The following is an 11,521-nucleotide window of genomic DNA, read 5'->3' on the forward strand; positions in this document are numbered from 1 at the left end:
GCTTGCCTCACTTTCCCTAGACTAGGGTCCAGCCCTCCATAGCATCGTCTGGGGGCTGGTTAGCAGGGGTCATGTCGGGGGGCAGAGGCGATGGTTCAGGGGTTCGGGGGGAGTAACGGTGAGGCAGCATGAGGGGGGGGGCGTTCTCCTTGGGGTGGGCCCTCTCCTATGCCCGGTAATATCTTTGCTGCACTCTCCTCCATAGGCTCTGCTGGATTGTTAACAGCAAGGGCGGGGCTCCCTCACTCGTCTGGGCATCGTAAGGGAGGTGTCTGTTGGGCCCGGGCAAGAGCAGCGGTGGATCGAGCAGGAGGAGAGGTGGTTTCAGATGTCGGGCGGCCAGGGGCGTTGGCAACGACGGAGCCGATGTCCTGCCGGGTCTCGGGTGCCCCTCCCCGCCGGGCCAGGGGGCAGTCTCTTCGGACATGCCCCGCTGATCGGCAGAGGTAGCACCGGGCCTCTCCTGTGGAATAGTAGACCCAATAGCGGGCTCCGTGGTAGGGGACTAGGAAGGACCCCTCAAGCGCCTCTCCGTCACGCGCTGCCGGCGGAACGAGAAGACGTGACGGAGGGTGGGGTCCTTGCAGCCCAACAGGAGAGGGCTGATGACAGAAACGGGTTTCCCCAGGGTGGAAAGAGCAGGTAACAGGGCGGCATTGGGTAGAAAAGGTGGGACGGAGGTCAGGACTAGGCGAACGCCAAGGTCTTCTCGCGGCTCCAGGGGGACAAACACCACCCCCACCGCCAGACCCTTCTCCACCGCCTCCTGAGCGGCAGCCTCCGATGCTAAGAAAAAGACGACCTTCCCGTACATTTTGGAGGCCGCCACAATAGCCGTAGGTCCTACCACCCTCACCAATGCCTGCACGTATGTCTCCACGTGGGGCGAGGCGGACACCAGGAGGCAACGGAAGCCGTGCTTCCTGGTCATGGTGGGAAAGGGGCCCCGGCCGCTATTGATGGTAGCGGAGGCGGTGGGTGGGTGAGATGACGAGGCGGCAGGCAGGGGCAGGGCTGCCACCGCCCGGGAATACGCCCTGGGGGCCGGGGGAGGGACGCTCGCAGAGCTGGTGGAGGGAACAGCGGGGAGGGATGCCATGGTCGATGACGAGGCCACAGCGGTGGGGGCAGCCTCTGCCATGGAGGACTTGGTGGTTGTGGCGGGGCCCTTCCCCTTCTTCGCACCCTAGCCTTTCCGGCTAACCGGGGGGGTTTTCCTAGAATCTGGGGGGGCGGTGGGCGTAGCAGCGGCAATAGTCGCCCCAGTGCCTCCGGCTGCCGATGCCCCAGCGGGGGCGGTGGCAGGTATTTTGGCAGCAGTGGTGGGGAGGGGGGCTTGGGGGTTGGGCAGGGGGGTAGGTGGGGGAGGGGCAACTGAGGTTGTTAGAGGGGCCTCACCCCTCTCATTCCCCGCCATCCTGAGCAGGGGGAGACGGGGAGACACCAGAAGGAGGAGGGTGTGGGGAAGCAGATTAACCACTTTTCCCTGTTGGGCTTCAGGCGGGGAGGGGGGGCAAATGGGTCAGACTGAACAGGGGAAGGAAACAGGAGTTGGGGTCAGGTAGTAGGGGCAAACTGTGGGGTGGGCAGTCCGGGGGTGGGGGGGGGGGTGAATGCGGATCCATGCGCGTTTATCCAAAGAGTCTCGTTTAGTCGGCTGTTGTGTCTGGTCTGGATGACGAAATTCAAAGCAAGCAGTTGAGGCTAGAGGCAGATGGCAGGTTGCCAGCAGGGACGGACGGCGGGGGGGCCGTGACGGTTGTAGTAGTGTTGTGGGGGGCACCAATGGATTGGGGGGCAGCTCCGTGCCACACCCCCTGTGCCCCTACAAACGCAGTGAAGACACAGTCAAACTCCCCGCACACGAGAGTACAGTTCAAAAGTTACTCAGTCTTACGGCCCCCTCCACGATGATTTGTAGCTTCCCTGGGCGATGTCTTTGTCGGCTGTCTTCTCTCCTGGGCTTTGTGGGGCATTCCACATATACCAAGCAAAGATAAGAAGACGATTTATTGCGGGTCCACAAACGAACAGCAAAACGGTTGGATCTGGGGGCATCCACTCCCCTCCTCTGGGGAGCAGGTCGGCAGTCCTCCCCCCCCTCCTACTCCGGGGATTGCAGCTGAAGCAATAGCAGCGTCCGAGGGCAGGCGTGGTGGGACTGGCAGGCAAGCTGGCAGCCGACCAGCACTCGAACAGCAGCAAAAAAAAAACAGCAAAAAAAAAAAAAACGAAGAAAAAGCACCTGGCCTGGTTGCGGGGGGGGGGGGGGACGAGGACTAAAGCAGGGGCAAAAAGCAAGGAAAGCCCAGGCCAGAGGGCAGCAGGAGAGGATTCGAAGGGAGCCTTCTTCCCTGTAGAGGGAAGAAAGTTTGCTATAAATTAATTAAAGCACCTGAAGCCAGTCACCTGATAAAAACCCCCTGCTTCAATCAGACAAGGGGAGGAATTGAAGCAGAGTGGATTGGTGTTGGAGCAGAAGGCAGTTTGGAGGGAAGCAGAGGAGAGTTTGGAGAAGTGCTGCGGTGGGCTAAGAAGACCAAGACCCTAAAGGGTAAAGGGACACCTGTTTTTGCAGAGGGAGGGCAGGAAGCCCCACAAGCTGAAGGGCAGGAGAGGGAAGTAGCCCAGGGGAAGGAACCACTAGTTCAAGTGGTTTACCGCTATCCCTAGGGCCCCTGGGCTGGGACCCGGAGTAGAGGGTGGGCCCGAGTCCCTCCCTCTCCGCTCCCCTCCTCTAGAAGAGAAAGCATGAGACCCATCATAGTAGTGCCGGCAATTTGCCGCAGGCTGGTTGAAATTTTTTTGTCAAAAATTCATTTGACAGAAAATTTAGTTTAGAACTAAATGGAAATTTTGATATACAATATCTGCTTTCCTCTCAAATTCTCAGCCTTTCTTCAGGAAACAGAAGACTGAAAACTCAAAAACTTTCAGCTGAAAACCAAAATATTTTTGTTTTTTTCAGGGTTTCTCCACCCCCCAACTTAACAGGTGGACATTTGGAGGATGAGGGGATGGAAACCTTTTCTAACCAGCTCTAGTTGAAATGCTCTCTGCCAATTTGTAGAATTTTGGTCAATATTTGACTAGTGAACCCTTTTACAAAACAATTAAAAAAAACCTTTTTCTCTGGAGTTCTAAACTATTCACCAAATAATAGAAGGGTGCAATTGGGTTACCCTTCCCCAACCCCTCCAATGAGTACTGCGCACAGTAGCAATGCTATTTCCGTCCTAACACCGAACCAGTCAATCATTGCTAAATCTATGAGGAACTCATGTATGGCTGGCTGTCATATCTGATGATGATGTCACAGCATTACATGTGTTCTCTTGTAGCTGTATAGCCTGACCTATGAGGAACAAGACTGCAAACAAATCACACACAAACATGCAGGCTCCCATGGAAGACTTTGCATGATGCTTGGCCCTTTTTTTCAGTCAGTTTTTCTTGTCTGTCTTCCTCAAACTGTTCACAACCGTTACTGACAGAAGCTCTCCATTCATGTCTGTCCTTGGCTGTGTCTTCAAAGTTATCAATATTTAAGCAACATAAGGTCAGATTCTGCTCAAGGGTGTCTTTGAAACATTTTCTTTGACTCTCCCTCCAGAGCTTTCTGAGTTTCATCTCACCATATGGAACTTTCTTTGGAAGTCTGTCATTGCCGGTTATGATAACATGACCTGTGCATCTAAGCTGAGCTTGGATGATCATTGCCTCAGTGGTGGTTTTTGCTTTTTCAAGGATGTTAATGATTGAGACTTTGTCTTGCCATTGACCTTCTGAATGGAGTGGAGAGAGCTCATGTGGAATTTTTAAAGTTGCTTAATAAGTCTGTGGTAAGCTGTCCATGTTTCACATCCATATGAAAGGGACACTATCACTGCTGCATTATATATAAGGTTTAGATTCTGTTTTGGGTATTTTTAGTAAAAGTGAGGGAGAGGTCATGGGCAATAAACAAAAATTCACAGAAGCCTGCAACCTGTCCCTCAAATTTTACTAAAAATACCCTGGGGTGGGGGGGGGGGGACTAACAGTGGGAGTGCTGCGGGGGAGCGATTGGGGGCTGCTGCTGTGGCGGCTCCAGGGCCAGCCACCGGCCAGCTTTTCTGGGGGCCCCAGGGCTGGCCGATGGCCAGCAGTTCCAGGGGACTGCACGTCAGCCCGCTGCTGTGGGGGACCTGGGACCGGTCACTGCTCCGGTGGCCCTGGGGACTGGCTGTGACAGCTGCTCCAGTCCTGCTGACCCAATCCCCCCCACCACCACTTCAGTCCCGATTCTGCTGCTCCAGCAGGCCCCGGGGATGACAGCTGCTTCAGCTGCGCCACTGCAGAAGTCACAGGGGTCTGGGAAAGTCACAGGATCCGTGGCCTCTGTAACAGAACCATACCCTTAATTGTATATAATCAGTTCTGTTGACTGTTTGATGAGGTGCTGGTTGAGTATCCAATGGCGAAGTCTTCTGAAGGCCCGGGTTGCCTTTTGTATTCTATCTGGTGTTTCTTGTAGTTAAGTGCTGAAGGGTGGAATGTTGTTGCTCCGACACTGTCAAGGCTGCTAAGCTGTTACAGCTGCTCAGTGCTTCTCTCCTTGGAGCTCCGATGTTATCAGCACTGGCAGAGAGTGCAGCCTGCTAATTCAACAGACCTCAGTGTTACTCAGAGAGAAGGACCACAGGCATGGTTGGATGACAAAGGCACTTGGCCGCGTTTATTGCCTTCAAGGCACAGCCCTAACAACTTGCACAAGTACATGAAGATATGAGTGCCCTGTGGCAAGGAGCAGCTGAGTTAGCAGTGGGAGTCTCCACTGTCCCCGTGGCCACATAAAGGATTAAGGTGAGGTACCCGGACATTTATAGACTGAGACAAACAACTGGGATACACAACTTACGTACCACATTTTTGTTACCTCCCCTTGTACCTTATTCCTGATATCTCAGACAAAACATCCCTTTTCATTATTCTGTCAAAACATCTTATCTTATGCTAGGTGTATTTGTAGTGGCCTTCTGGAATGTATTTTGTAAATATCTAGGGCCTAGCACTTCTTAGGAGGGCCTATGTTTTGGCAATGCTAGCAGCAACTTTGCGAAGTTCATGTACCGGAAAGTGAACTCGTAAGCATTGCTTTACTACATGGCCTGATGCTGGTTCACAGCCTCTGGCTCAGGCCTCAGATCTTGCACCAGTCTCGCTCTGACTATTACAGTTGCCTCTGAGAACCCATCAGGGATAAGCTGTAGGTCATGGTTAACTCTGATTAAATAGAGCACATTCATCTGGAAAAAGAGCTACATGTATGAGTTTCTCAAGAACTTTTGTCTTTGCAGTAAGCCTTTGGAGATTGAAAAGTTTTCCATTCAATCTGTACCTGGGGTAGATGCCCTTTTGAAAGTTGTCAGTTGCGTAATTCAGAATGGTTGCAAATGAGAGACCAAAAAGGGCTGGTGCCAGCATTCAGCCTTGTTTCACCCCATTAGATATGGGAAATGGTTTAGAGAAGCCACCATCAGAGAGTACTTGACCAGTCATGTCTTCATGGAATTGACATGTATTAATGAATTTGGTGAGGCAGCCAAACTTTTCTAGAATTTTCCAGAGGCCATTTCTGATCACGGTTTTTAAAGATCAGTGATGACAGCATACAGTTCCATGTTTTGCTGAATGTATTTTTCTGTAATCTGTCTCACAAAAGTAACTCATGTCTGTGGTGCTCCGACCTGATCTAAATTCACATTGGGTCTCTGGTAGAAACTTCTCCGATACTATCTTGACAAGCCAATTGAGCAAAATGTGGACTAGGATTTTGCCACCTACTGGTAGCAGGGAGATACCCTGACAATTACCACAGTCAGATTTGTTCCCTTCAGTTTTGCATCGTGCAACTATGACACCTTTGAAGTCCTGAGGAATTTCCTCAGCTTCCCAGATACCTTAATGATTTTGTGTAGAAACACATGAGTGCGTGGTGGTTCCCAGCTGCCATTTGAAGGCTTTGGCTTGTTCCCCTGGCTGTCTGTGTGGTACATAAAAGTACATTTCTATATTTAATACTGATTATGGGGAATGGTCCTGAAATTGGTGCTGGCCCATAGATCATTCCTGGAAGGCCTTAGTCAGCACCTCCCAATATTCCTCTACTTGCTGATGGGCTCCTTTCTGGCTCCCCTCCCTCTCATTCTCCCCAATTCTCTTCCATGAATCCACAGTTGCTCTGTCTGTGTCGTTCTCCATAGTGTCTTGACTCCTTGTGCATCTGTGATTGTCTAGTATGTTTTGGGCCTTGATAATGAGTGCGCAGTGGGGGTCTCCGGGTGTGGAGCATCTTGTCAGGACTAACGCCTGGCCAGGGGGTAAGGGTGTGAACTTGCACCTTGTGAGTTAGTTCCATGCCTGGAGTGATGAAAGCAGCATGTGTCTGGGACCATGAGAACCGTGCTAGGGCTTTGATAATTCAAAATGAGCCGCTGTGCCCTTAACCACACCCTGTTCCCTCCTTTTGTTCCATACTCCCACCAGACCCCTGATGTATGACTAACGCCCTCCCTTCTTTTAAATAACACTCTGAGCTTCCAGAGGAGCAAAAAGGAAACCCTTGTAGCTGCCCAGCCTGCCAGATTTGGCTGCACAGGCTTTGGAAAATGTCATCTCTTAGTGCTTCAGTTACCTCATCTGTTAAATGGGGTTATCTCACAGGTGTGCTGGGGGCTAAATTCATTCATGTAAGTCTAGATGGTAAATAGAAAAGCGAAGCAGTGGTTTGATTTTTCCTATAAGCACCAAAGGTCCCTCCAAGTCCCTCCACTCCCTGATAGAAATTCCTCCTGTCGGCCCCTGGATATTTGACAACCATTTTGATCATTCACTCTCCACAGTGATCCAGCTCCCTACTGCAATGAACGTCTTACATCTCCTCTGCCCTTGCCGGTCGGTTAGGTACATTCAGCTGCATGACGTGTGTTGGACAGGGTTTAAGATGCCTGCAGACAAAACTCCACAGTAACGTGGGGTTTGAGATATTCCTGGTTGAACTGCCATGCTGTCTCAGATTTAACCCGTTACTCTGTGATGCTGTTAGACACACATCTACCTGACATGGAGGGTGCACAGGATGGCAGGGGTTAGGAGAGCAGAGTTAGTGTTGTTGGAGGACCTTAATTCTGCATTTCTATACTTTCTAAAGATGTCTTGTCTTATTGTAACTTTAACACTGACTTAATCTGTGGTTAAAATTGCAATATTCTATTAAGCTTCATTTCCATTAAGAAGTTGATAAATATTTACAAGCTTGACCTTAGGTTGATAGTTGTTTGTCATGGTTCCTTTTTGTTTTCACAGTTTGTCAGAAATCCACATAGATGAAAAAACAACCAAAGAATTGGAAGTTTTGCAGAAGATAAAACCTGGTTTGTCAATTGTGCATAATGCAGCATCCAGCCATCAGAACCCAGGTACAAAGACAAGGAGGATGGAATGTCTTCTATCTAAGCGTCATACATTCATCTGTAGACTAATGTCTTGGAGTTCAGAAATGATGTGGAATAGTTTTGTGATGCACTGTCAGGAGGTTGGACTTGTTCTGCTATTAAGCATTGCTACATATTGGCTTCACTGGTTGATAAAAGGCCATACAGAGGATTAAGAAATCATAGGTGTTAATGAGAGACGTCGGGTTAATTCCCCCAAGCCATCAGGGGTCTATGCTGAAACAGAATCTCTACTCTGTACATTGAGGACTCCATTTTTCAGTTCAAGCAACTCTTGCTGAAAGCTTCTTCTTTGCCTAGCTAAACTTAAAATGGCCAGAGAGCTACAAAGTCTCTTGGTCCCTTGCTCCCTTGCTTAGAGTCCCAGAGAGAATGGTGAGGCTCCAGCCTGGTTCAGGCCTCTAGGTGCTATTGTAATATAATCATAAAAACAACATAAGGGGACCGGACATTTCTGTAACCTTAAATACCAGTTCCAGGAGACACGAGCGGAGAGGCTGTTCTCAATTTAGTCCTAGTTGACTGAAAGAAGTTGGTTCAGGTAGTGACAGTGACCACAACACTGCGTGTAACATCTGTAGGGGAGAGATTCTGCCAGAACTATCTGGATGACACTGAAATTTAGAGGGAGTGAGGTTGTTAAAAATGGGGAAGCTCACAGTAAAGACCCTACAACCAAAAGTGAGGGAATTACAATCCTTAGCTTCAGCATGGAGGTTACTCACCTATACCACAGAGCTGCAGAAGGCGTGCACAGCCCTAAACCAGAAAGGAAGCAGGAAGGGTTAAATGGCAAGATTCAAGAGGTTATTCAAACTAAACAAGCCAACTTCCAACTCCAGTGAAGCCAATGGGCAAGAACATAAAATATGGCAGGTGAATGTAACAATGGGCATTTGGAGGGTTTCGAGAGACTTTAAAGAGCAGTTAGCCAAAGAGAAACGCTCCTTCAGTACATGGAAAGCAGGAAGCCTGTGCTGGAATTAGTGAGCCCCTGGACTTTCAGGGAGTAACGGGAATGATTCAAGAGTACAAGGACATTGCAGAGGGATTAAGGCCTTAATCCTAAATGTTTGTAGTATTGGGAAAAAATCATTTATTAGTATCAGTCGTCACTGTGACAGAGATTGCAACCGGATGCAGCATCTTTGGGGACCATATTGTATTAAGGTTGTGAATGGTTTATGTATCACTGTGGGTCAAGGATTGTATGCAACTCGCAGCTGCTCCAGGAACTACAATCAGTGGGGTGTACGGGGGGTCATTGAGGTGAATCACTGAGGCTGTAAAAACATTCAGAGAGGTCCCAACCCCTGGGGAGGACTGAATCTACTGACACCAACAGGGTTTTTCAGAGACCAACAGACAAGGAAAGGGCTTTTGGCATCAAAAGGCTGAGTCTGAACTGATCCAGCCTTCTTTTTCCTTCTTTTGATCCAGCAAACGGACAGGTCTTTCTGCCCGAGGGGGCACCAACCCTTGCAGAAGGGTTGGAAAGACTTGGGCTTACTAGGACTGAGGGAGGTGAGGGCTGGGAGCCTGAAACTTAAGTGGGCGCCCTCGAGGAAGACCAGGAGGGGGATCAAAGGTGCAGTTGTCTCTGAAACTGTGATATACCTTATACACAGAAATAAAGAGCTACCTAATTCCTCTTCAATTCCTGGGTCTGTTTGTTGCACAAGTACTGATATCATGGGACCATGCCCACTCTTGGTGCTATGCCATACTGGCATCGGGAGTGTAACCAGCACAGTACAATGATTTTCATCCAGGTTTTGCAGAATTAGCAAGTTATTGTTGACCAGTGGCAATCGAACACCAAATTTGAAACTCTTTATTCTTAAAAGTGACAATTGTGACACGTTTCTCTTTTCAGGTCTCTGCTCCTTTTGAAAGACAGAAATGAATCCTTCAGGCACCTGGGCAGGCTGCAGATCTGCACATTTCTGAATCTCAAAGCAGTCACCTCCCTGTACAAGTTCATTGTATTATGGCAGTAATATAGCTAGCTCAGATTTCTTTCAGCTGCATCCATATTAGGAAATCTCCCTATTCATGAAGTAGCTTAAAATTCACTTTAGCTGTTGAATTAATTCTAAAGTTCCCACAGAAATATTAATGCAGAATAATAATTAATAAATACTTAATACTTAATAATATGCTCATAACTTGCCGCTCCAAGTAGAATTTCCCAAACACTTCAATTTAAACACACTGGATTAGATAGAACAATAAAATAAGATTTTAAATGAGTACGAGTAATGAGACATAAGTCAGAAATGGTTACAAGAAAAATAGAGATAAAATGTTTACTGATGCCTTACTTAAGAAGCTACATTAGATTCAAAGTAGTCTTCTCACCACATGCTTCGGCAGTCTCACTGACCAAACTGCTTAGGTCAGGACCCCTTCTCCCAAGAATCCAACCAATGCTTCCTTTGTCTTGTTGCTTCAGGTGTGGTGAATGTGATGGGCAAGGAGAGGGGGTGGAGGTGTCTTGGGGTGTTTATTCCTCGTTTTTATAATATCAGTGTGTCTCTTGGAAAATATTTCCAGCTGAGATCCCGGAGACAAAAAGTCTGACGAGATCTTACGTTTTGTCCTGCAACTTGGTGAAATGTACTGTAATACTGGCAAACATGTAATAAACATTTAGAAAAATATTTGGTGTACATCTCATGTAAAATTCCTTCTTATTGCAAGGAAAGAGACATCGGTACATATTTAAGAGTCTGCAAATGTACCAGCAACTTCTTCTTTCAAAAAAGAGACCCCCTCCACAAATTTTTGACAACATGAAAATTCAAAGTTAAAATTCCACTTTAAAAAGCATCCAGTAGAAATGATGGGAAAGCACAGGCTGGCCCAGGCAATGTTGTTTCTTTCCCTCTAGGATAACCAGCCTCAATCATCCCTTCTAATCTTAAATTTGAAGAAGAGATTGTACTTTTTACATTTTGTGGGTGAAGAATTGAAAATATTAACCACAGAACATCATTTTTTATAATCTGGTCCATGTATGTCTCATATTAAGAGTGATGCTTTGTCACGCTGTGACGGGTTGGATCACAGAAACCCCCTTGGGACTGCCAATTGACATGCTGAGACTGCCCCCAAGCCCATTTTCCCTGCCAGCTTGGGACTCCAGAACCTTGCTTTGTTTGAGCCAGACATGCTTGCCCGCTGCAAACACAGACCCAGGTCTGAACCACGTCCCCTAAAAGCTGCAGGCTTAACTGAAAATGGCTTAAGAAATGTTCCTGTCTCCAACATCCAGCTACCCAGTTCCCAATGGGGTCCAAACCCCAAATAAATCTGTTTTACCCTGTATAAAGCTTATACAGGATAAACTCATAAATTGTTCACCCTCTATAACACTCTATAACAAGAGGAGAAGGCGGGTGGTGGTGGTCGGGGACTCTCTCCTCCGGGGGACTGAGTCATCTATCTGCCGCCCTGACCGGGAAAACCGAGAAGTCTGCTGCTTGCCAGGGGCTAAGATTCGCGATGTGACGGAGAGACTGCCGAGACTCATCAAGCCCTCGGATCGCTACCCCTTCCTGCTTCTCCACGTGGGCACCAATGATACTGCCAAGAATGACCTTGAGCGGATCACTGCGGACTATGTGGCTCTAGGAAGAAGGATAAAGGAGTTTGAGGCGCAGGTGGTGTTCTCGTCCATCCTCCCCGTGGAAGGAAAAGGCCTAGGTAGGGAGCGTTGAATCGTGGAAGTCAACGAATGGCTACGCAGGTGGTGTCGGAGAGAAGGCTTTGGTTTCTTTGACCACGGGATGGTGTTCCATGAAGGAGGAGTGCTGGGCAGAGACGGGCTCCATCTTACGAAGAGAGGGAAGAGCATCTTTGCCAGCAGGCTGGCTAACCTAGTGAGGAGGGCTTTAAACTAGGTTCACCGGGGGAAGGAGACCAAAGCCCTGAGGTAAGTAGGAAAGCGGGATACCGGGAGGAAGCACAGGCAGGAATGTCTGTGAGGGGAGGGCTCCTGCCTCATACTGGGAATGAGGGGC

The 11,521-nt window shown here is 48.7% G+C and overlaps 1 protein-coding gene across 3 annotated transcripts in view; it reads left to right on the top strand.

The window, feature by feature from the left end:
• LOC140912508 (NACHT, LRR and PYD domains-containing protein 3-like) overlaps nt 1-10,122 on the top strand; it is a 41,325-nt gene extending 31,203 nt beyond the window's left edge. For 2 of the 3 annotated variants that reach the window (XM_073346993.1, XM_073346994.1), the window contains one exon: nt 7,348-7,758. In XM_073346993.1, the coding sequence (XP_073203094.1) occupies nt 7,348-7,651 (304 nt within the window). In that variant the 3' untranslated portion in view covers nt 7,652-7,758. Of the gene's footprint in view, nt 1-7,347; nt 7,759-9,372 lie in introns of those variants that run through there. The other variant, XM_073346995.1, reaches the window with a different exon arrangement.
• Nucleotides 10,123-11,521: the final 1,399 nt, after the last annotated feature.

This window comes from Lepidochelys kempii, chromosome 6, assembly GCF_965140265.1.
Source record: "Lepidochelys kempii isolate rLepKem1 chromosome 6, rLepKem1.hap2, whole genome shotgun sequence".
Classification (NCBI taxonomy): Eukaryota; Metazoa; Chordata; order Testudines; family Cheloniidae; genus Lepidochelys; species Lepidochelys kempii.